Below are 25749 nucleotides of genomic sequence, written 5' to 3'. Positions count from 1 at the left end.
AAACAGGTATACAGGGTATTTTATACAACGTAGAGTCTGATGCCTCATTGAGTAGCAAGATGTAAAGTCTGAGCTTGGGAGAGCTGCAGTAGTATCATGAGTAGCAAACTATATAAAATTTCATTAAAATTTTAAAGCATATTGTGTGTACGTGAAAAATAAGGTAGGAAAACTATGAGGTATGTTCTAGTACTGGCCAGTCACAACCTTTTAATTTAATATCTGGGCATTAAACCTGATGCACTTGATAACCTAGTTCAAGAGATGGATGTAGCAAAGGGTATTTTTTTGAGGTTCTCATCACAACTCCTTAGTGAATGGTGAATGCATAATAATGGGGTGCCTTGCTTTCCCAAGCATAGTTCAGTTGAGAATTATTTCATGTGCTCTGGAGAAAAATACTACATTTTTCTTTATCTATATTTTTAGGTACTGCTGTAGCACTCATTATCCTAGCTTTGGGATTTTTGCTGTCAGCTCAGGTCTCGCCAAGAATCACACTTAATCCACCAGACCCTTCACATCAAAACTCTACCTGCACAAAATACAGGTGAGATTTCATGATCATTCATACAGTCTTCTTGAAGATTGTTTTCTGATTGAGTTATACAGAGTCTAGTGTGATGAGCTAAGATATATACCTTAAGTTAAAAAGATAATGTCCCTCAGAAGAGAAAAGAGTCTTTGCTTAAATGCTCTGAGTTTTGCCCTTTTGGAGTTTTGGGTTAAATAAGGTGGTTAAGGCCAACTGCACACTTGAGATGTCCTCTCTTACGTTAAATCTGTTGCAATTTATAGTGGACACCAAACTAGGAATATTTTAAAAGTAATGTGTAAATATGCTTGCTGTTACTTGTCTCCTTGTACATTTGTCATAGACAAGAGTCTACAGCTGTAGACTCTTGAAGAAGATGTGTTCCTTGTCTTGTGCCTTCCTAAGTGGGGAAAAAAGTAATCTTCAGAAAACTGTAGACCAATTAATAATTAAAACAGATGGGATTTATTTGACCTTTTTGTCAATATTGGGCAGAGGATTAATTTTTAAATGCAATCATAGTTTCAAATAACAGTGTGTAACTTCCTATATTTTGTGGTTTTTTATTCACATGTAAGAGCTCTTTCATTTAGTTGGCAGACTAGAAAATCCCCTTTTGAGAGACTGGCAAGATGTCTGAAAAAAATCTGTTCTAAATGTGCTTGCAATGGAGATAAAAAGAAATGAGAGGTATGTTTCTAGTTTCCTAGTGATATTAGCTAGAAATATGATCCATGGCTTTTCATATGCCAGCACATGTGACATGAAAGATTCTGAGGATGCCAAGCTTTAATAGAACCCTAGGAAGGAGACAGGTCTCTAAAATAGTGTAAATAGATGCTAATAACTTCACCAGATTTGATGTTTCCTACATGAAAAACCCTGTACTTCTAGTTGTTTTCTGCTGTAGTCAACTATACTTTGCAATTTTTGAGATATACTATACAAATTTTTCAAATGACAGGCAATCTGGGTAAAAGATGCAAGGGGGTGGGAGGGAGACAGGAAGCTTCCAAATGCTCTCCTTTCAATAAAATAATATAATGTTAACAGCAAGAGAACAAAAGGATTTGCCTAGGTCTTCAGTTAGCTGTTCAGTAAGGATGTCAACCACAGACTCCAAAGCAGAAAGTCTCAAAATTCCAGGTATCTTCAGCCTGTGGAGCATCACGTGCAAGGAATATTGTTTGCTTTTAGCACAGATCAAGGGGGAAAAAACCCCACAATTTTTAAACATTTTATTTCCAGTGGTGTTTTTTAGAGCAGCTTAGTTTCAGCATGCTATTCTGCCAAACCCTTGTAACTACACAGAGAATATACATTAACTTACTCCTTTATCTAATTTATTTCTGGAGGGGATGACATCCAGCCATACTTTATATTCAACATGGAAAAATGGCTATTCAAGATATGTGTATAGATGCTTTCTGTGCCCAGATTCAATATGCTGAATTGATTTTTTAAATGGTTTTGTCATGAGATAGTAAATGACCTCTTCACCACCCTAGTAAGAACTTCAGCATAATATGCATGGTCTTGGAAGAAAAGGTAGGGACTGCAAACCAGAGGAAAAGTAAAAGCTGGGCTGTATTTTGAGAGGCTCCCTTCTCTCTCCTTTTTGACCATGAAGGTATTCCCTGTGGCAGTTACAGAACTGGGTCAAATTGATTCTCAAACTTAAGGATTTGTAAGTAAGAGTACTCTGCATAATGCCAGTCTTGCATATTATCTATGCTGCTCAAAGAGTAATGGCATTATTCTAGCCACCATGTAGGGTAACAAATGTTACTGTAGGGGTAGTTAGATATGATGTCCAACCCAAGTAAAATGAAGTAACCTAATGGCAGTGGTCTCTTGCTGTTTAATCCAGTTTTATCTTGCTTCAGTATAGCTGCATTTGTCTCATATTGCTTAGCATTGCTTCTTGCAAGCCTTGAAGAGGTCTCAGAAGGTTTTGGAAAATCAAAAGCCAGCAGGACTTCAGAAGATCAACACATAATTCCATCTCCCTGTAGACACCATAAGCTCTTTTAAATATGTGTGCCTGCACATGCACCTCATGGTCTCCTCATCTAATGGTGATACAGTGCTCTGTTCCCTCATAGCCATATTCTTCTGCACAGAATAATTCCTGCTGCTACAATGACAATGAAGATAGAAGAAACAAGCAAATAAAGAATATGTTCACTGTCCTGATTCATAAGAGCACCTTGGACTTGAATACTATGTTCTGAGAGACCTTGCAGTACAAGGAGAGGTACAGGTTACCTGTATGTGCTTGCAGAAAACAACAAGGAAGACAGTCTGCAAATATCAAGTATTTATGTGGAGAGGTATAATATCATAGTTGATCAGAATCCAAAAAAATAATTTGTAAATCAGTGAAAAGAATTGAATCTAATCTTCATTCACAAGGACATCTTGGAAGTAATGAAGCTCAGCTGGACACCTTGAACACTGAAATTCTCTTTGCCTCCTCACAGGGGGAAGTGTATGCATGTCTCACTGAGGAGAGGCAAGGTGAATGCTCATCTGTGCCATCCTTAAATCAAACTTCTTTCTCACACTCCACCTGTATATAGTTATATAGATGTTTGCAGTGTTACCACTTCCCTTCTTTGATCTTAATCTCTTCAGCAGCTGTGATCTGTTACTTATCATCAAAGCCACAGAGAAGCTCAGAGGTAAATTTAGGAGTACAGAGCAGCAGCATCCCAAACCTTATCATCTTAAGAATTGAAAGATCAGCTAGGCCATTCCTATTATTATTATCACTATTCAAAACACTATGAGCATGTTCTCATTTTTAGTGCAGTCTTGCCTGGCTTTGGAAAGAGGCCAAGGTTAGGGCATATACACTAGCTACTCTCTTGTCTTTAGCCAATTAAAAAAAAAAAAAAAAAGTGACTGTCCCACTCTGCTTCTCTTAGGGACATTCACCCATTTCTGAAAAATGATCTTTGTCTTGTTGCTCTTGGTCTGTTTGTCTCCTTTCATTCATGTGTCTGCCTCTTTCTATACTTCTTGAGACTTGGCTACCTGTAGAAGACATAATGTGAACTTATTCTTTTTAAGCAGGATTTTTCAACTTAGTTACTATATGAAAAGGATAACTTTTTTGTTAAACTGAGGTTAAGTTTCATATGCTAGGAAAATAATACCTGTGCATAAGAACTTTCTCAGGTTCTTTTCCAAACAGATTGTCTTCAGGGTTTGATTAAAATAGTACTGGCAGTACCAGCTGTGCTGGGCACACAAGGGCCCTGTTGTTCATCTTTGAATTAGTCACCCTCATGTGGTTAATGTTCCTAAGCTCATTTTACACCAATGAAATAAGAGCATCAATATTTAGTTGCTCTTATGTAGCAATTTTATAAGATAGCTAATAGGCAAAGATGCATATTCTTTATGAATTCAGCAAAAAAATTTAATTGTGATCAGCCCTGCAAAACTCAGCTAACCTAACCTAATGACTGAAGATTATTTTATTGTATTTATTAGCCTTAGGATACATATAGTAAGCATGTAAGCTACTGTACTTTATTTTGTTAACTCGTTGCTAGTCTGATGTATCTTCAAACTAGACATCAGTATTCTTCATACTGTCACTGTAGAAGAACCAGTATTTTAAAAAATATGATGCTCATTTTATGTTTCTAATGTCAAAGTGACTGAGCTACTGGTCATTCTGATTAATTAGAATTGCAATGGTAAATATAATGTATTTTTGCTATTAAGTTTGGAAAATATGTTTGGAGTATGTAAACATATTTGAGAATGCTTTTGCCAGCTCTTATGAAACATAATTAAAATTCTGATAGACAGTTTATGTTGTAGAACTGTAGAATGACCTTGACATAGTATTTAAATATATTCAGTAGATAATAAAAGGATTTATTGCTTGGTAATAATTTTCCATTTGCTGGCATGTTGCTCTTGTCAATCAAAACTTGTAATTTAACTTAAAACCATAAGGGGTAGAAAGGAAGATATCAGTTCCATGTAGTCGGCATCTTTAATATGAATGAGGAAAAACTCCTCCAAACAGTTTAAACACTAAGACCTGCAAAAGTGACTTACCTGGACTGTAATGTCTGTGAGTGAAATGCAGACCCTGTCTGCATTCTTGTCATGCTTCTTGTCTTTGAATCAAACTCTGCATTTCTGAGGGAACAAGGTGTTATTCATATAGTAACCTATTAACACTTCCTATCTCCATTAATACTTTTAAAACTTTGCTGCTAAACAAAAACTGAAACAATGCTTAGGGAATTACTTATTAAAATCTTCCAAAGTGATGGTGTTATTCTTTATATGGTCTGCAGGTTTTAGTTGCTCAAGGATGATTTTAATCAAGTTTGAACAAGACTTGCATCTGGTCTGCTCAGAAGCTGGGAGTAAAGTACCTATGTGTAGGGTCTCTTTGGAATAGTAGCTTTAAAAGCAAAGTATTCTATGGAGACTGCCCTTATGCCCAAAATAAAGGTGTGTGCAAGTCAGTTGCTTCTGTTATTTATTGTTTATGTTGCTCAGTTCCAGGAATAAATCAGGAAGCTGTTGTGCTGGGGGCTATATAAATTCAGAAAAGAAGATCAGCAAAGGCAAGAGACAAGTGATACCTATGTGTGAGTAGCTCAGGATACCTTTTGTGTGGTATCATAATTCCAGCACAGGCTGCTGTTGAAGTGCTCTAGTAGTGGTGGTGTAGCCATGGTGATTTAAGGACTTACACCAAGCAAGGTTTGTAGGCAGTAGTTTCCTTTATAGGACTATGACAGGTAAGAAAAATGAATGAGATGTCTGGGTCCTCCCTTGGCCTAAAGCAGAAGTAGCAAACACCAAGAAGATAAAAACAGTTGCACTGAGTTTATAGAGATTGTGACACTTAGTTGAGGCACGTGAGTCTTTGAAAAAGAGGATTTGAGGAAAGTTTCAAAAGGGCCAGTGTATTTATGTGTGGCTGGCATATCAGGAAGGATAAAGATTCGGTAACAGTCTGACACTTAGTTAGGAAGGATTCACTGAAGAGCAGTCTCAGAGGATAGGTGAAGCAGGAGCTTGATTTGAAGATGAAGGAGGGTTGATCATACTTGAATGTAACTGATTTAAATCTGTTGTAATAGCTGTGTGTAAATTACAGAACAGCAGAGAGCATATAAGTACAGTGATTTAAAATGGTAGCTTTTCATTATGTACATTACTGAGTAGATACATGTGTTACCTAACAGACTGCCAGTAGACATCTGCAAATCATCATCATCATCATCATCATGGCTTAGCTTCACAAATGAAGATTTAAGAAGGGCACTACCCACACTTGCTGCTAGTGTGCTGAACATCAGCAAATAAACTTCTGTTATCTGGTCTCCTAAAAAAGCATGAAAGTGCTCTTGAAGGCCAAGTAGATTTTTCCTCAATCTTTGTCAAATACTGTATTTTATGTGTCCAAAATATGTCAGCTTAGAGTGGTGTCGTGCAGCTACCACACATTTTAACTACTTAAAGCATCCTTATATTTTTGACCAGTGATGTTTAATCAGTGTGCAATGGTTAGCTTTTGGAAGCAACACAGGAGTCATCAGAAGTCTAACAAAGTGCAACACAGGAGTCATCAGAAGTCTAACACATGCCTGAGGTGCAGTGAAGCATGTGCAAACAGCACAACACCTCAAACACAAGCATCAGGCAATTTTAAACAAGGTCCTTGTACCTAACTGAAATGAGTTTGTGTATAAAAATGAGGTAAACCATTTAGCAAAATGAGTTCTTTAATTGTGTAGCTGGTGCACTACATGCACAGGTTTCTTCACATGTCAATATTTCAGTATTTGTCAGAAAGTCCTTATATTTTTTGTTTAGTTAAATATCTTGACTGTTTTTCTTGTTTGGAGATATAATTTGCCTGTCTCTCTTGGCAGCTCTAGCTGGGTAGGCATGCTCTGACCAGAGATACTCAGCTCTATCTTGGCCAGACTCATTGGCCATTTTCTTTCAGCTGAGGCTGGAGGAAGAGGCATTCTCTGGTTGTAGATAGGAGAGTACAAGCACAGAGGCAAAGCAAGCTTGAATCCAGTCTGTTGTTTTTCTGTTAAAAGCTGGAAAACAACTATACCACATGCTAAGGTAGGTAGAGGATTGTATGCATAACCAGTCTTGAAAGCAAAATGTAAACCTTGAGGGCATATGAGGTAGGAGATGAAAGATCCCTGTGGCCTAGCATCATGTCTCCTGTATGGCAGACAGGAAGCTGGAAAAGGAGAAAGCAGCACAATCAGTGTGACATTCCCTTTCAGCCTGCAGTGGTTTGCAGTTTATATTCTCTTTGGGTGGTGTGTGCTAATACTCAGTAGGCATTGCGAGACCCTCTTGTCCCTAAATTAATGCTTCTGCCTGAGGTTCTTTTTTATCATTTTTACAATGCTACGAGGAAAACCTTGTTTAGCAATATGAATACTTGAACCCTGCAGAGCAGGAGTAGTGGGTTCACAAGCTCACAATTGTGGAACTTATTCTGTGGAGAGGGCATGATGAAAGTGTCTTGCATGTTGGGAGTGTATCAGATTTTCACGTTTAGCTGCTTCTTCCCGTACCTGGGCTGATATTCCAGCATATGCTTAGTGAAGACTGATGAATCCAAAATTAGTAGAAAAAGTCCATCCCCAAGAAACATACATATTTGTGGATATTTTGATAATCTCAGAGGCTGTTCATGCTACACATGTAGTAGTATACTGTGAAATCAGGTGTTACATTCCAGAAAAGAACTGTATTATCTATTATCTACTCAGTTTATATTTCTGTCACTGGACAATAATAACATATTAATATAATTTCATAATTGGATAATAGAATATGGAAGGCAAACATGAAAATTTCTTCAAATGTGGCATATGTGAGAACTGATGAAATGTTTTGAAATGAACAATTCAGAAACTGATGTTCAGTTTGAGAAAGAAAATAATATGATAAAAAGAAAAACGACACTGGCAGAGCAAGGGCACTGGGCAAAGTTCTTTTACTGCTAAATCAGTCAACAAAAAATGACAAGGTACAATTTGCAGCTTAAATTAATAGACTCCTGGGAATTATAGGAAAGTCATTACTTACAAGGTCATTTTACAAATGTAAAGCATAAAATATAATGACAAACTAAATGTAAGTATTGTAAGCAGTGGCAAAAATCAGGGGAAGAAGCAATCGTGAACTTATCAGTGGCATCTGGAAGGTCACTTTAGCAGGTCAGAGATTTTATTCAGTCATTTTAGAGATTGCACTAGAGGCTAGTAAACTACACTGGCAAGATGACAAAAAACTCATTTTGTTATCAAGAAAAATGTCCACAACCAGCCATTTAGTAGTTCATTTATATACTTCAAGTTCTCTGTGAAAGAAGGAATTGTGACCTTTGGGATCAACCTGTAACCCCAGGAAGTACTTAATCAGGCAGCCTTCTCCAGAGCAGAGCATTCTGAAGGTTGGTGGAACTCAGGCTGGCAAGAAATTGCTAGCAAAGGATCTTGAAGTTAATGCTGTCAGGCTTTCTAGACGTCACATATTCCCATCTCATGGAATCAAATCAAGGCAGGGATGCCTTGATTGAATTGGCAGAACTGTAGTTGGGAATTGCAGTAAATGTGGTCTGACAATGAGGCAAGAACCTCAAAATCCCATTCCATGGCAGTTTCAGGTAAACTGGGCGGCTGAGCTACTGAATCTTTTGTTTTGTAGACCTCTGAGCTGGAAAGAAGCTGGGAATCTTTGGCATTATGGAACCTGACATTCCTGATTGTTGTTATTCTGCTTGCATAGGCTGAATGAAGCACCTGAAGTTTAGATGTGAGCCTCCTCATTGGGTTGCCTAGGAACCCAGCTGGTAAACAAGAGGGAAGTAGGTACACAGGTACACTGTGAAACCCTCCTGCTGTCCTGCTGCTGGTTTCATCAAAATCAGGTTACCTTTCTCAGGTATTTCAGTCCTGATGAGTTGTCAGTCTGACTGAAAACCAAGCTGCCTGGGAATTTTCAGCTGGGTCTCCACAGAGGAACCTTTCTCCAAGACATGAGGTCATAACCTTAGCGCAGATATAAATATTTCACAGAGTCTTAGAGTCACAGAAGTACAGGAAACAGATTTCCCATTGGATATGAATTTCCTTCTTACCACAGACATCCTGGATTAATCTGATATAGAGCTTTCAAGGCTGTAACTGGTCTGTGGTGTAGATTTGAAGAAGTATTTTTATAGTGGTATATGTTGACATATCATAGAATCATAGAATTGGCTGGGTTGGAAGGGACCTCAGAGATCATCAAGTCCAACCCTTGATCCACTACCACTGCAGTTCCCAGACCATGGCACTGAGTGCCACATCCAGTCTCTTTTTAAATATCTCCAGGGATGGAGAATCCACCACTTCCCGGGGCAGCCCATTCCAATGCTTGATCACCCTCTCAGTAAAGAAATTCTTTCTAATGTCCAACCTAAACCTCCCCCGGCACAACTTGAGACCGTGCCCTCTTGTCTTGCTGAGAGTTGCCTGGGGGTGTATGTGGGTGTATCTGGGTAAGGCTGATAAGAATAGTCTGAGGACAGGAGTGAGATCTATAGGAGCTAGTTACATTTCAGTATTATATTAATGCACTTATTTTCCTGGTAAATTTTGTGTTCTAATTTATTTACATGACTGTGAGCATGTATGTAAAAAATACAAGCTCAAGTTCAAATTCTTTAAATATTTATGTTTAGCAAATAGTAATGGGGCTAGAGTGAAGAAGAGCCAAAGCCTGAAATTGCTATATATATTTTATTTCTACTTTCTGAGCGATAGCCTTAAACCACCTCAGAATCTGATTTTTTGGTTGGTTTTTAATTCTTTAAAAAAAATTAATATTTTCTGATTTCATGTTGCATCTTCTGTGATTATTAGTCTTTATTAACCAATAGAGATTTCTTTATTGTGTTATGAAGCAGTTGTAATATGTATATGTTGGAATTTTGGAGGAAAAAAACATCAATCTTCATCTATGAAAAAGCAATTACTATCTGCCTTATCAAAGCATAATAACTTTATATCAGTGGCAAAAAGGGGCACAAAAGAATGCTAGATGGTCTAAGCAGCAACCTTCTACTCTAAGTTTGCTGAGAGATAGATCTGAAAGGGCTTTAAGTCTTCTAGTTTGGATTTCTGTTTCCTCTGACATAAAAATGGTCTTTTCTTTAAAACCTGATATCAAAGCCTGAAAAATCCTAACCCAAAGGTAATGTGTTGGGTTTTTTTTAATATTTGTTATTTAGCTTTTCAACCTGAAAGACAAGCTTCAGAAAAGCTGTGGAAAATAATAACTTTAAAATATTTAAACTGTTATGAGTAACTATAACCTCTGACATTTAGCATGACATGAAATCCAGCAGCCTTTATTATGTTGAATGTCAGCTGGAAGACACAGTTGTGCATACCAAATAAAGCCTGAGGAACAGCTGAATTAAGAGCTGTGTTGGCAGACACTGGAATCAGTAATCGAAATTCTCCATTTTTTTGTGGACTGTTGGATCAGGAGGGAGGTATAAATAAGATACCTTCTGCTTTCTAATTTCTACTAATTCCTGGTACCCAAATCCATACATGGTTTTGTGAAGTCAGCCATACAGTGAACCCACTAGGACATGACAGACAACACATGTTTCAGTTCTGTCATTCAACTCCTGAATTGACTTTTGTGAGGACATTTGAGGGAAATGATGGGGCATTCAGTCCCTATTCTATCTTCTGCTGGCAGCATTATGAACACAACACTTATTGCTGCAACTAATTGTCATCCATCTGCATTCTGGTGTCTTGCGGTTGTTCTCGCTGATATTGGGTATTTGACTGTATTTCTGCTTAAAGTAAAACCTAAAAAGAATAAATCTAGATAAACCTTCAATCCTGAAATTTTCTGAAGAGAACTGTTGCCCGAAGACCACTTCAGTGTTTTAATTTTGCACATTGTGTTCACATTGAACACAATTTGTATATAGTTGACTTAAGGGTCCACTGCTGCACTTGATACCATGAGGTATTTTGGAAATGGCTGCTTTCTATGCCATGGTGCCATGCTGGATGTGCTAGCACCCCAGGTCTTTTTAGAAATTCATATCACTGAAAGGTGCTTTGGTACACAACGTAATTTGAGAAGACATTCCACAATTTGAAAATTGTATATCAGCATCCTGTTTGATACCATGGGATTCTTTTCACTAGAAGATATCATTTTTTAGTTATATTTAGTATTATCACATACTTAAACACAGATGTGATCTATAAAAGACTGACAACTGCTTTGTTTTTTTCTCATTGCTGTTCCTATAGTCATTAAAAAAATGTAACTAAGCCTCACTAATGTCATACTGGAATTGTCATTTCCTTTACTAATTGATAATTGCAGTGTTATGATTTTCTAATTTATCTTTGCAAGAGAAGAAATTTTTGCTACAGTTAGATGATTGACTTCTACCTGAATGTTCTGTTTCATCTCCATTGTAAAACTGTTTTCTGCAGTTTATATCCAATTTAATGCAGCTTTCCTAATATAAAAAATAAAAATTAAAAAAGCTATTCAAACCTGAATTTGACCTATGAGCTAAGAAAGAGGAAAGCGTACTTAAAATAGATTATTTTCTAAAAAGTAGGCAACATGGATATTCTGCAGGAATTTGATAATTAAAAAGCACACAATAAAAAGGGGCACAAATTTCTGAAACTTGGGAGAAATTGTAAAATGGGAATGAATACATTGTTTTAAACACTTTCCTAGCCCTGTTTTTGGCTAACATAAGAAGTGACATTATTGTAACGCTTTGGGAAACATCATAGTGAGAAAAATTCAGAAGTCTAGATTTTAAGCATGTACTTTCAGACTTTACATCCATATAATCTGCTTTTCTGAATTAGTTTCTTGGGAGTTTGTTATACAGTTACCTTCACTTTTTCTCATAATGGTGCAGTAGCTTAAGCAGATTATTTCTTCATTCACTAAGTCATTGTTATGATAAAGATACACCCTCAGAAAGGATTAGTTCCTTGGTTTTATTATTACAGGGATATACAAATCTATTTTGGTCACTTTAATTACACATTTCCAGATTTTATATTTCACAGTTTATTTTTAAATTTCCAGACTTACACCATATTTTGCAGTTTTTCATTCTCCTATTTTTAACTCCCAAAGTTATCCCTTAGAATATATCAGGGCCTTCAATGATGAAAATTTATCTCTGAATTTGAGATGGCTTCTGGGGAAGATAAACTACCTAGGTAGTTTCACCACAGTAACAATGGTCTTGAGCATGTGTTTTTGGAATAGCTGTCAAGGGAGATGAATGTGAATGGTCTGCCACAGCACTGCACAATCTGCAGTGACAGGTGAAGGGCTGGTGGGATGTTTTTGGGTGCTAGATGCCAGCTTGTGAATTGGCTCCATTAATGTATTGGCTCCACCCGTTGTGTGCAGTGGAGACACGTGGTATTGTGGTCTCAGACTGACTCCTGTATCCAAATATGAGTTTGGTGATCAGGTATGACTTTTGATTCTTCCTTTTCAACCCCAATCATTCTTTCTTTAATAAAAAATTATTCCATGAGTCACTTCTTGCACAGCCTAATTAGGTGTGACTGGGAGTTTTGCAACTGGGCCACCAACTTGCTGTACAGAAGAAAACAAAAACAATCTGTGTTAGGTTTTGGGCAGTGTTTATTAACTTGTCTCCAACACTGACAGTTTGACTGTGTGCATCCCAAGATTGATGAGGAGATGCTTCTGACATGTACCAGTGAATGTAGTGTTGCTCAAGTATTTGTTTCTTTCTCTTTCAGTTACTGTAATGGATGTATGTTAGATCCAGACTGTGGTCTCTGCTACAAATTGAATGAATCAAATGTTGTTGAGTCCTCATGTATTCCTGTTGATAAAGATTCTACAATGAAAGCTGCATGGGGCAGGTATGTCACTTTTCAAGATTTTCTGGTTTTATACTCTATTGACCATGTATTATATGCTATTAAGAAGACTTTTGCTTTTATATAACATGTTACTCTTAGGATGTTCTGGAAGAAAAAAAATAACTTGGCATTGTAAAAAATGGATGATTAGATTCTAACAACTGTTCTAAATAAAAGACTTGACCCTGATGTGTGCAATATAGTCAGCCACTTAGAAAATGTGGCAAAAGTACACCAGCGATTAGGAAAATTTTTCCTCATGTCTTCCCTCATTTGTGGAGCATATTCCCTAGATATAGACCCAAAGCCCTCTGAGTTATTAAATACTTGAATTAAATGACGCTTTTATTATTGACTTACTAAAGAAACCACGTTGCTTAATTTTATAAAATTCTAAAAATCTAAAAAGTTTCAGTTGTCAAAAGCATGGTTTGTGGCCACAGATTTCTATGTTCTGTGCTTAAAGAAGCATCATCCCATATGTTGCATTTGTGGTGTAAAAAAGTGTGCATTCATAGAAAAGTGCCAGTGCAACTGCAAAATATATCACACTTCTTTTTCTCAGGCATCATAAAGATTCCCTGTGAAGTTACAGCAGTCTTCAGCTTTTCTTAAGTATTGGTTGTTCTTAAGGAAGTTGGAACAATGTCCTATAAGAGTTTATCAATACTTCAGTAATTATTAGGTCTTGGATTAGAGGTTAGAGTTGTTCTGTACCACAAGGAAATTAATATGTAATTACTGCTGATAAATCTCCTCACCTTAATTCATCTATGCCATAACATCATAAACTCATAAACATACTTAGGAAATATGCAAAGGTTCATGTGGAGACTTAGCATTTTCTATTAATTTTTTTCTTGACTTTCATGGCACCTTTTATATGGTAATTTTACAATCAGAAACTGGTTTAATTGTTTGAAAGATGATTTTGTGATCTGTGGACAGCTGATAATCATAATTATCTCATGCAGGCACTTTGTGATTCCTGTTTATTCTGCTGGCTTCATGCCATCCAGTATTGGCTGAATGGGCTTAAATGGTTTAAAACCTCCAGAGTTACTCTGGCCTCATATGGCAAATTTATTTTGATATTAAGTTTGCTCAGGAGGGAAGAAAGACCTGAGCTATTTCTTTGGGATTCATTAGACCCCATTTTGCCTGAGTGTTACCAGAAGCAGCAGCTCTGACTACCTTGCCTGATACAGGAGGTTCAGAGAAAGGGCTTCTGCTTGGCTCGGATTGACAGTGCCATCAGAACATCTCACTGCTGCTGCAGTCACATTTTCTTTATTATTTTCCTGCTGGAAATCTGGGACCTGCCCCATGGAGAGGTTCCTGCAGTCGCATAGCTCTGCAGCTGTCTTAACCCCAGCTGTCTTGATGTTTGCTCCAGGGCTTATCTATTCCTGATGTGTAACCTGCCAGCAAGGTGAGAGGTACTGAGAGGCACCAACAGAGAAGGCTTTTTCATATTTTAAAAAAACTCCTGGCAGCTGCACAAGCATCTTGTTTATGCATTTGTAATTTTGCAACGTTCTTTACAGTTGGTCCCAAGGTACTTCAATAACACTGACCTAACAGGCAACATTTTGACAGATACCGTAAAATACTGTAATATATTTTTATTTGCAAGAAGTTTCCCTGATGCCAGCTGGGTTTATTAGACATCAAATATATTTATTGTTAATAATTTTTATTTGGTTACAGTATGTTCTATGTTGAGAACTTCTGGGGAGGGAAGAGAACAGAGATTTCAGTCTCCTGCGGCTGCCAGAAAGGCTGTTTATGTTGCTGTGGTTGTCATAGAAACCTAGGGAGACAACTAGAGCTTCCAAATGTTTTTCATGAGTAGTATAGCATTCTGGCTCTTTTGAAGATAGGGAGCTCAGTGACCAACAATGGTCCTGGGGGAAGGATACCACGTAAGAATAAATCTGACCAAGTCCCAGTCAGGCCTTGAAACAGCATAGGTAATGTTCAGTGGGTGCACTTGTCAGACCATACCTCTAAGACAAAGAGTAGAGATTTATTCTTTATTATTCAATCAGTTACATAAGCTGGTACATTACTGGTACTGCAAGAACACTGAGGGCAGTGTCTTGCCCAGGGCACCAGCACAGTCAGGTACTTTGCTGCCCTTGCTGTTACTGAATCAGTAAACAAAACAACTGTCCTCATGCAAATCTTGTCACTGACCCAGGAACATATCAAGGATGGTTTCAAGACAGTGAGCAAGAATATTCTAAAATAACTCACTTTGTAATAAAAGAAGAGCTGTGTCTTCTCTTCTGGTGTGGTCTGAGGGTTCTGTGTCCAAGGGCTCTGTTCTCCAAGTCTTAGGGAAGTTTTGCACTCAGCAGTAGCACAGAAAGCCTGGCAGTTCTGTTCTCTTCATGAACATCAAATTATAAACTCCCCATGAAGGTTTTATAAAGCATTATCTTGCTCTTACAGCTAGGGATGCAGTGGGAATTTTCCAATATGAAGCTCAGGTGGCACAGCAGAAGTCATGGACAGAGTCCATCTCTCAGACAGGACTGCATATGGAGGTGATTGCTTTCAGTTCTGTGCTCTCAGAGCACAACTCAAAATATAGTTTTTCCCCACAACTGAAATTACTATCAAATATTCTTAGAAACCTTGAAACTTCTGTTTGTGTAATTACAATAACCCTAAAAGCCAGCCAAAAATGCTCTAGATGTAGAAGTAACTTTAATTTGCAATAATATTCTTAAAGTTTAAGAATATCCAGTCAATGAAAGGAGCTATTGCTCCTTGACATGCCTTGACATGACATTACCCGTGACAGGAGTGTTGTCAAGACCAGCAGGCCCACAGCTGTGAGCTAAAAGGCTCTCAATGAGTGATTCTGAGCAGCCTCCCTCTGGAGAGAAAGATGTTGACTTTGTACGGTAAACAATTATGAAGAAATAATAACATCATCTGCAGATCAGAGACAAGCCTAGAAGCCATCCTGTCCACAAAATTAGCCAACAGGTCTCCAAAGGCCCCAAAGGGGGACATTTGGGAGCAGAAATCTGTAAAGGGAGAGTAGCTGAATGATTTGTTTTCTTCAGCCATTTTTATTAATTTCATTACAGCAACACCTCAGGAGTTTTATGCTTCATGGAGAGCCCTTCTTTTGTCAATATAAAGAAGTATCCTTCTCTCTAAGAGCATTCAGTGCAAAAGTGAATGCAAGTGCTCTGCATTTGGGAAGCTCTTCATTTTCCTCTGGCCAGTGCTCTCCTGAGCTCCTTCCTTCTGTGTAAAATTAATGGCATGTTTGCAGATCCTTAGTAATGCTGTTATGTGTCACTGCCTGTGCATGCCTGTTGCTGATGTCTCTCATTTTGCTCAGGAGTTTAACTGTATCTTGGAAACCTGTTCTGGGGAAAAATGGATTTAAATACTGGGGCAACGTGAGGAAGCAGGCTAGGCAGTCACTACAACCCTGGTTTCCAGCTTTAGAATTTCCACTTCAGGAATGTGCCCAGTGACCTTGGCATTCCTGCCTGGAAACTAACTAGATTCCAGTGGTTAAAAAATAAATAATGGGAGTTCATTAGCTGGATTCTGAGACAACAGACTGGTTCATGTCCAACAGGGGACATGCCAGTGTCTGTCACAGTGTTCTGGGGAGTTTTACATTCATGCAGTGCTGCTTGATGTCTAATGCATAGCAAATGAGACTGCTAAAATTATTATAATACTTTTTCTTGTAGCAACACTAGATTTTTTGAGGAATGTCAGGTTCCTTACACAGCTTGTAAATAAAGGCAGACATAAATAAGGTCATTACACTTGTTTTGCTGTCCTATAAAAAGACTCTTTTGCAATGTGACAAGTAAATTTGTAAAGGTTGCTGTGATGGCTTTGCCAATGCCAAAAATGTGTGTGCGTTTTCACACATTTAAAGACTGAGAATCCATCTTCAGTGTATCATGGGGAATGGGCATGCAGACCTTTCCTGTTGCCAGAGGAAGCCTAGCACCAGGGCAGCCTTACAGGAATGAAGTACTCCTCTGTTCACAGGTACACATTGCTTGTTTTGGTGTGCAGGGGGTATTGGTATAAGATTTTATTGCTGAAACGATGGTCTGGAATCTTTCTTCATGGGCCTGCATTAGAAAGTGCTGCTTAATTCAGAAGACATTCTGACATCTGTTTGGTTTAGTTGTTGTAACAACTACTTCAGATACTATAGCACTGAGGTAACTGAAATATAAAAGCAAAAGTGGCCCTTGAGCAAAAACATTCCAGAACCGAGTAGAACTGAATGTGAATGCTGGTTTGTGTCAAGAAAAATTGTGTTAAAGTCATTCAAATGGAAACTCTTCAGTTTTGTGCTCCTCACCACTTAAAAGGGGTCCAAGGAAGAAGATGCTGTGGTGTTTAAAATTCAAATTTACATTCTGTTGGAAAAGTACAATTTCTGCTCATTTCAGTAATTCTGTTGTCAGGTGAGATGGGCCTAGAATAAATCTTGTTTCCTGATCTAAAAGCATGTTTGCTGGCAGGTGACAAAGCAGATAGATAGGGAAGCAAGGGGAAAAAAATGCCAACATATATGAGATAATTAGCAGTCTCTTGCTAAGCATGCTTAAACTATGTGGATTATTCCTGTAGCTTTTCTCTCCCTCTCTTATGAAATGTACACTGGAGAAGAGAATCTTTTATTGCCCATAGGAGCCTGCTGCTAATTAGTTCTTCAGCTGCTCATCTTTTTAGGCATAGATTGACAGACATCCACCCTGACCAGGGGGCTTCTCCTGGGCTGATGTCACAGCAGGGACAGAGCACGGCCATGGCACTCTCCTTGGCCAAAGAAATCAGAGTGGAGAACAGAGGAGGATGCATCACCAGAGAGCATGAGAGTGCAGGGAGCTACTGCTGGAAGAGAGCTGGGGTTTTCCCCTGCTGCCTTGGAGCCAATGCTGAAGGCACTGACTCATATTGGGAGCTTGGGGATTTTTCTTCTGAGAGAGGAATATTTCCAATAGTTGTTTTTTTCATTTGTTCAGATACTGACTCTGAAGTGCAGATTTAAATATAATCTTCAATGGAAACCTAAGCAGATTGCTTTAGGTTTTTACATCTATTAATTTACTAAATTAAAATTTTCTCTTTTTTGCAGGCAGAAAATATTTCTGAAAGATTCGTGTGGGTGGGGATTTTTATTGATAAAGAACATTCATCAGGGTTGAAACCAATCCTCCATACAGCAGTTTGCACCATTTATGTAATCTCTAATCCAAATCTTACACACCTTTATTACTAATAAGTAACTTCGGTAATCACACTATCTGATACGGTGAAATTATGATCTCTTTCTTTCTTAAAAGGATGACATTTTCAGAGTATTTTTTTTCTTTTTGAGGCAAAAATTAAGAGATTTCTACATTAGGGCTGTTGAATAATTCAGTATGTTTGATGAGTTTAATTCATAAGAATTATGGAATCTGCTATCTGCATGTGTTGTTCATTTCCTTGAGAATGGAGGTAGTAATATAAATCCCTCACTGACACAAGATGAGCTAGAATTATTGATTCATGTTCTTTAAAGTCGTGGCCTTGTTCTAATTCATCTTGTTGGTTAGTACAGACTAGGAAATGGGCAGTCTGTTTGTTGGCAGGTTGTACTTCTGAACAGCAGCACTTGGGGCATTTTCCCATGATTGTGGGCTGTATATATTTCTTTTCCTGTAGTTTTCCACAGCTGTCACATTAGCTTTGCATATATGATAATGAGAGATGAGTCTGAGGCTCTGTGTGATTATTTAGTTCTTCAGACCTGTGATTTAGATGATGCATGTTCCCATTTAGCATCTTTTATTGGCAAAATAACTATTGTTAAAAAGCATTTATTTATGTGAAGTTCTTTTAGTTGCCAGAGAACATGGAAAACAGATGATTACTTTGATTTCTACTGAGTTCTTCTACTGCCAGATCTCAAATTTTGAGTTTCACTGACAGTGGTACCCAATGTTTATAAATGTCAAAAATAGAGAACGTGTAACTGCTTACACTTATGTATTTTATAAAATTCCTTAGGTATTGCACCTGCATGCAGAAATCAAAGAGAGAGAGAGAGAGAGGGAGAGAGAGACTCTGTGCTGAGTGCTCACTCTCACAAATCAGGCATGAAATAATCATCTTGTCGTAAGTGGTCTTAGAGTATTATTAAAATCTCCTTGGGGCTCCATTTTCTGTTATGATAGTAATGATTTGCAGTGAATTTTAAGGCTGAGAGTGGAGGAATCATTCTTTTAGGAGCTCTGTTTGGTGATTAATTCAGAGCCCCCCCAGGACAGGGTGTGTGGGCAGGGATGCGGCGCATCACTCCCCTGCTCCCTCGGAGCTGTTTAGGGCAGAGCTATTGCCACCTACTGGAATCAGGGAGAAGATGGTTTTTAAAAATACCCTTCCATCACTCACTTAAATGAGGAACACAAGATCGCAGATTTTCAGTCTGGATAGATTTCAGTTTTAATGGCAGAAAGACAGTTATTAGGAAGTTAAAATGTAGTGTTTGTATCTAAATTGCTGTTACAGAAATTGAAATTAACAGTTCACTACTTCAAATGAAAGGTGAAGTTAGCTAAAAGGTTATTGTTAGAACTATTAAAATGCAAACTTTATATTTATGTCAGTAGCAAGAACTTAAATAGAACAGGGAAGTGCTAGCTGTATGCTAATACATGTGAGCTATATTATAAAATCCCTGTCCTTACATATTTCTGTCTCGGGTCCAAATTCAGAAAATCATTTTCATACACAGACACACACAGATTTTCGTTTCGATTTCAGTGGAGATTTCAGAATGATAAATACTTTTTTCTCTCTTCACTTGCCATTGAAATATGTGATAGTGATCTTAGGAAAAATAATTTCTGCACAGTGCTGGTTTGGCAGTCCCTGGAATAAGGAGGGACTGCTGCATAGCATAAGAAACAAATGAACTAGCTTTATAATCTCCACAGATTATTTTTTACAGTGCCTTTGTGCATCTAAAATTTTGGGATAATTAAACTCAATAAATTTTTTTCTGTTTCTTCATTGTTTTCTGTAGTATTTAGAAGCATTCAGAGAAACAAGATTGTAACACTGAAATAGAATCTATTTCATTTGGAGGTTGAACCTCCAGTGATTATTTTTGATAAGTTAACCTTCATACTGAGTTGTAACAAAAACCTTGCCTTCTTTGTCTTTGGTCTTTTCTGACCATGGGCTTGGACTTTCTTTTGGCAACTATAACTTGAGTGATGCTTTTGAGATGCTAATGACATTCCTTTGGTAATACTACTGAGACACAGTGCACAGCACACATGTTAATAAAAGTTATTTGCAAGTACAAGTAGGAATAACTCTAGTTAGACTTCATTTTACTAAACTTCAAATGTCTAAAATTTTTACCTTGAGCTGTCATGTATTTTCTTCCCTGATGGAGTAAAAGGTACTATTTCTTATTGTGCATTATTTGTGCAGCCTTTGCCTGTGTTTTATGGGAAAGAATTGGTTACATCATGCCAGCAATTCTTGCATGCTGTTCTGCTAATAGTACTCTAATATTAAAATATTATACCTGTTATTATTGAGCCCTACATTTAGCCCTTTCCACAAGTATTCATTGAGGTGAGTTATCTTAATACACTGTAGGAATGAGGTGTCTCCTGGGAGAACTGATACTTACACTGTGAATAGGCAGCTAGTTGGTGTTTCTATTGTAACCAAAAGAACTGTAGAAATGCTAATTATTAAGTAAATTAAATGTAAAATTAGGTGGAAAAAACAAACGTGATTAAATAGGTAGCCATTTATTTTATAGTAAATTTGCATGAAATTCTAAAATGATGCATTTTACATAATCTTCTGTCCTATTCGTTTCAGTATTTTAATTATTAAATTAAATGCTGCAAGGCGATACAGTCAGAAAGACTAAATACTTTTAGATCTAGAAACAGAAGCTAGAAATTCTCCAATTCAGTTACCCCAGTTCTTTCAATAATTTGGTTGGAGCGTGGTGCTCTGTCCTTATGCTCTCAAATGTGTCAGAGCAGGGGTAACCCAGAACTTCCACATACAAATGCCCAGAGTGCTTTCTGTAGGCACCCATGTGTAACAGAGTGACAAAACCTGTCTGGATTTCAGTGGAAAAGTATCATGTGGCACAGGTTAGCTCTGGGAGCCCCTTGGTGTGATTGGAAGCCACCTTCCAGTTATCAGTTGTCACTGAGATTTCCCAAAGGTTTGTCTGCCAGAGGAAATGGGCAAATTCTTCACGAGAACTTCCCCCTTTCAGAGAAATAAGGGGAATGGTCAGTGGTGGTGTGAAGGCACAGGTGTGTATATGTTCTCATTGCTGAAGCTGGGTGTTCTGAAAAGTGAACCATTGCTGTAGAACCACAGGAAAACCACTAAACAAACTGTAAAGCCCATTCTGGGGTCACAGGGAGTCCACAAGTCTTTCTCAACCCTGACGGCTGCCAGGAGGGAAATAGTAGCTCATTCTGTCCCCAGAATGCCTCTCTGCTTCCTTGCTGCTCCTTGTTGTGCACATGGGTTGTTTAAAATTTGTGAAATGGCATCTGTTTCACAAGCAATAAAATAATCCCAGACACCCTTTCTCGTGAGGGCTTGCCGTGTGCCTGAGGATGTGATGTGGCACGAGGTGGTTCTTTTCTATTCATGTTTGATTGCTGTGAACAGGAATGAAGGGACAGTTTCCAGCAAGCAGCAAGGTGGTGGTAGCAATAATTGTCTTGTCCCACCAAAGCTGTCCACGCAAGTCACATCAGTGATCCACAGCCCCATCACATGCATTACATCTTCACCTGCACATAAATACATGATGCTTTAGGTATTATGGTACTGAGTCTTGCCCTCTATCACATCATGGCATTTTGTCCACTTCATCTGCTGTAATATGGTGTTTGTCTTATATTTCTTGATTCTACTATACTACTAAAATATCTATTGATCATGGCAAAGGCTTCAAAATGTTGGGCAGGATCACCTCCGCTGTACTTACCCAAATTTCTAAACATTCCTTGTTGATCTGCAGCTTGGTGAAGTTCTTCAAGAGTCAGTGATACTTGAAAGAAAGAACTAGTGCAAAGTACAGCACTAAGCTGATCAAAATTTTTCAGAATGAGAATGAGGACTGAACTATTTCTCTGTCTCTTCATGGATCTTGAGTTTTGTGAGGATTAGCTTAGATATTTTAAATACAGCACTGGAATGTTGGAGGCTTCATGACTTGCTGATAACACTCTACTAGAGTCCACTTTTGTGTTTATAAAGTAGTCGGAGTTCTCATGCCCATCAGTAATTTGAAAGCTACAAGAAACAGGAAAATCTATCTTAAAAGAGGAACAAAAAAGGTAAAAAAAATTAGATTTAGGGAAGTTGTTCAAGGACATGAACAAACAAAGTTTTTTGGTGAGAGGTGAAATTTCAGTGGACCAGCAGGCACAACCTCTTGTAGGCACAAACTTTAGAAAGAGGATATGCCTGTCAATAAAAAGGACAAGTCCAAGGTTGATAACATGCTGGGAATATGTCAAAAATTGCTGTCAGAGAATGTAGTGCCTGTGAAACAGTATGTGATTTCAGGGTGGATTGGTTTTTGGTTTGTTTTTTTTTTTAGGTATAGATTCTACAAGTTAAAAAGCAGAAAAAATTACTTAAGGTCTTGATCTTTAAAGTACACGGGTGTAACTTATCTGTAATCCACTGGAATACATCCTGGAGAGAGGGAAACAGGGCAGAAATCTCATATTGCCTGCTGTTAACTTCTGGGCAAAAATATGTTCTTGTGACTTTTCATGAAAACATTTAGCAGATGTGGCTTTGCTTCTCCTTTAATTGTTCCCTTGCTGTAGCCTTGCATGACGTATAGTTCCAGTGATATTTCTGCTCCTGTCATTTTGTCTCTTGCTTAATTTCTTGACAATTAGAGCAATTTTACAGCTATGCACAAAAAATTTGAGAAGTAAGCCATATTGTTTCTTTTCTTCCCTCGACTGGACAGCTGATTTTGTACCTAAAAGTGTCCAGTGTTAAACAAACAAACATGAAATACTTGAAAATTACTTATTGTCTAATGATTAAATAAGTTAAAATGATCATAGGTAGAAATGCATGAAGGACAGGGATATTCAGCTAAGAATGCTCAAAACTAATCAAAATTTTTCCTTTTCATCAGGTTCTAATTTTAATTCTGCCCATTAAAATTCTGCAGGTATGACTGCTAGTTGTTTGTTAAGTGAACAGATGATTGTTTTTCATAGTTGTATGACCTCTCAGAAGTTTATGTGTTATTAATATAATACTTGAATTATTTATGATTTGGTCATGATTATAAAATTATACTGTTTAATTACTGCTGATTAATTTTATTTTGCACTGGGCTAAAACATGTGTCTAGTCAGGTTCTGCATTAAGACTAGGACAGAACACTCGGTAGAGCATGGAGACATCAAATGTTTCCTGACACTTACTACCATCTGATACTCTGGAAGAGTAGGAAAAAGTCAATCTATGTGTAGTGTCATTAAGGTAATTGTATGTCCTATGATGAAAAACAGGTATTTGCTTATTGCTGCTCCCAGTTTTTAAGCATGGTGGGGGGACTGGTGTCCATGTGTACCTAATAAGTTCTGTCAGCTGTTGTGAAATCTCAGATGGTTGGGCTTTAACACTAGGTATAAACATTATTTTGCCTTTTCTTGGTTTGAGTCCATTTCTCAAGGTAAGGAGAGCATGTAAGAAGAGAGAAGCTTGTCAGACAGTGTTATAGTAGTAGCAGAGATTTGTCTCTCTCCCCTCCTGATAAATATAATGAAAAAAAATGAAGGTTGAAACACTTGTGGTGTGACAGGAGAGTGGAAAATTGTAGCCAGTGGCCTGGAGGTGGCCTGGAAGCATGAGAGAAGTCAAGTGGAGTAGCAGGCTGAACTTTAAGAGGAATAGGATACAGCAATATGAAGGAAAACCTACAGTCCAGAAAAAAATCCAAAATTGAGCATCATTTAATGGGCAGTCAGAGTTACCTAACTGTTATCTTGCTCAGACCCATAGCTAACACATGGGCTAACTGGTGCTCTTAGACAGCTTCTTCCTTTGGCCAGACATGCAGCAACTGTTGTCCACCCTTCAGAATCCACTAATACATGGTAACAAAAATACTGAAACATCCACAACAAAAAAACAAAACAGTTAAGAATTCCTTTGATGTGATTAATGTTGAGAACTATTTGTTGTGGGGAGAAATTGCTCCTGGTTTTGGCTGTTCAGTAGTCTATTGCTCAGCCTGTTCAGATTGAATAGCAGCTCCAGCACTCTGTTGGGGGAACTCAGATGAAGTTGCAAAGCTGAAATTTGTTTGGGAAAATTCAAGTGTTAGAATTAAAGGTCTCTAAAGATTTTTAGCTAAATAAAAATTAACATTTAAAAAATATATACATCTGCCACCAGGAGGCAGGGGGCAGGGGTAAATTAGCACAGCATGCTAAGACACTAAGTCTCATACAAGTGTTTGTTCTGACATGAGAGAGAGTAATACAATCATTCAGGTTGGAAAAAGCCTTAAATATTATGAAGTCCAACCATTAACCCAGCAGTGCCCAGCCCACTGCTAAACCATGTCCCCAGGCACCACATCTACATCTCTTTTAAGTACCTGCAGGGATGGTAACACAACTACTTCCCTAGGCAGCCTGTTCCAGTGCCTGAAAACCCTTTCAGTGAAGAAATTTTTCCATCACATGGAAGTAGTGATCCATATGCTTTCCATTTACCAGATGCAGAGTACCAAGTGCCAGTCAGTCAGCTTGAGGAGAATAATTTTCCTGTTGGTTTTGCTCTAGCCCTACTGGCTGCTACTAAAGTTACTTGTTGGGAAAACACTGAATAGAGAAAGGAACTGGCTTTGTCACTTTAGTTTAAGATTTTAAAAAATATTTTGGACAGCAGCAACTGCTATAACTGCTATCCATTAAAGTGCCCTAATTTCTGTTCTTTGTGCAGGATGTCACCCACAGCTCTATAGGTATAATGGACAGATCCTATAGCAGGGGGCCTCAGCATGATAAAGACTTTTTCAGTCATGTGCAAATGCATCAGCAATCTGCTGAGGTGCAATTTGCTTTCTTGCTGTGAACTAAACTATTTTTCCAAGTTCTTGAAGTGCATGCTAATATTGTAAGAAGTCTTTGCCAATTATAGCAAAAGGCTTCAATGGGTGTCCTAAAATGCTGCTGGTGGTGTTTTTTATGTAATGAAGGTTAAGTAATATCTAGTTGAATACCGTGAAATTTTATGGGTACATTTTTTCAAGGCTGCATCCTACATCTGTTTGTTCTTTTCTGGTGTTTTTTTCCTTAAATTGCTGACATCTGTCATAGGAAGCTTCATCTGCATATTTTTAGCAACATCTGATTTAATGGATGAATTATTTCTCTGTGTAAACTACAAAGTCAAAGCAGTGGATGCAAAGTTCTTCAGAGGGGCATGGAGTTACTGTTCATCTTCTCTGAGGCACAGAAACCAATAGTGAAGGAATTGTTAGACAGCTTAGGAAGTGTTGATTCAGACATTACTTGGGGTGAAATTGAACTGTTTGCCTTCAAGAAATAATTATGCTTTGCTTGATACTTCAAATACGATATGTATGTATACAAATTAAGCACTCAAAGGAGCAGAATTTTTTCTTTAAAATCAAATATACTGATTTTTTAAATGAAACTATACCTTATGGTTTTACTGGTTTCTGTGTGTTGTGCTAACATAACTCTTGTGGATTAGAGAGACCACTTGATGGACAGGATAGAGTTGGTTTCCAGAGTTCTCCTTAATTATATGTCTGACTACCACTAAATTATTACACAGTTAATCTGGTACCTTGCTAAATTTTGTCCTTTAAGTAATGTAAAGATGTTTAGGAATTTGTTCAGACAACTAAATATCTTTAGCAGAAGAAGAGGGACTTGAAGTTTTGGGAACTAAGCTACATGTCAAGGTCCAGATTCTTCCACAGGGTGACTAATTGCTTGTGGACCAATAATCTTAATTGTTCCCAAGCATCCCAAGTTTCCACAAAAACCTTTCTCAGTCCAAACAGCTGCTGTTGTGAATGTTATGATCCTCTAAGTTATGAATGTATGATCCTCTGTTCTTCCTGTGACCAGGCTTGAAGCAATGAGTTGGTAAGCTTGGTATAAACTTCTATTG

General features: G+C 37.8%; 1 protein-coding gene across 2 annotated transcripts in view; it reads left to right on the top strand.

Moving 5' to 3' along the window:
* The window catches only part of SLC2A13 (solute carrier family 2 member 13), a 149890-nt gene that overhangs the window by 112414 nt on the left and 11727 nt on the right, over positions 1-25749 (top strand). The window contains exons 6-7 of one of the 2 annotated variants that reach the window (XM_071733896.1): positions 430-550; positions 12388-12513. In XM_071733896.1, coding sequence (XP_071589997.1) covers positions 430-550; positions 12388-12513 — 247 coding nt within the window. The remainder of the gene's footprint in view (positions 1-429; positions 551-12387; positions 12514-25749) is intronic. The other variant, XM_071733897.1, reaches the window with a different exon arrangement.

The sequence above is a fragment of the Heliangelus exortis genome, chromosome 1, assembly GCF_036169615.1.
Source record: "Heliangelus exortis chromosome 1, bHelExo1.hap1, whole genome shotgun sequence".
Taxonomy (NCBI): domain Eukaryota; kingdom Metazoa; phylum Chordata; class Aves; order Apodiformes; family Trochilidae; genus Heliangelus; species Heliangelus exortis.
Note: the sequence above shows the minus strand (reverse complement) of the source record. Positions and strands in the feature narration are given on the sequence as shown.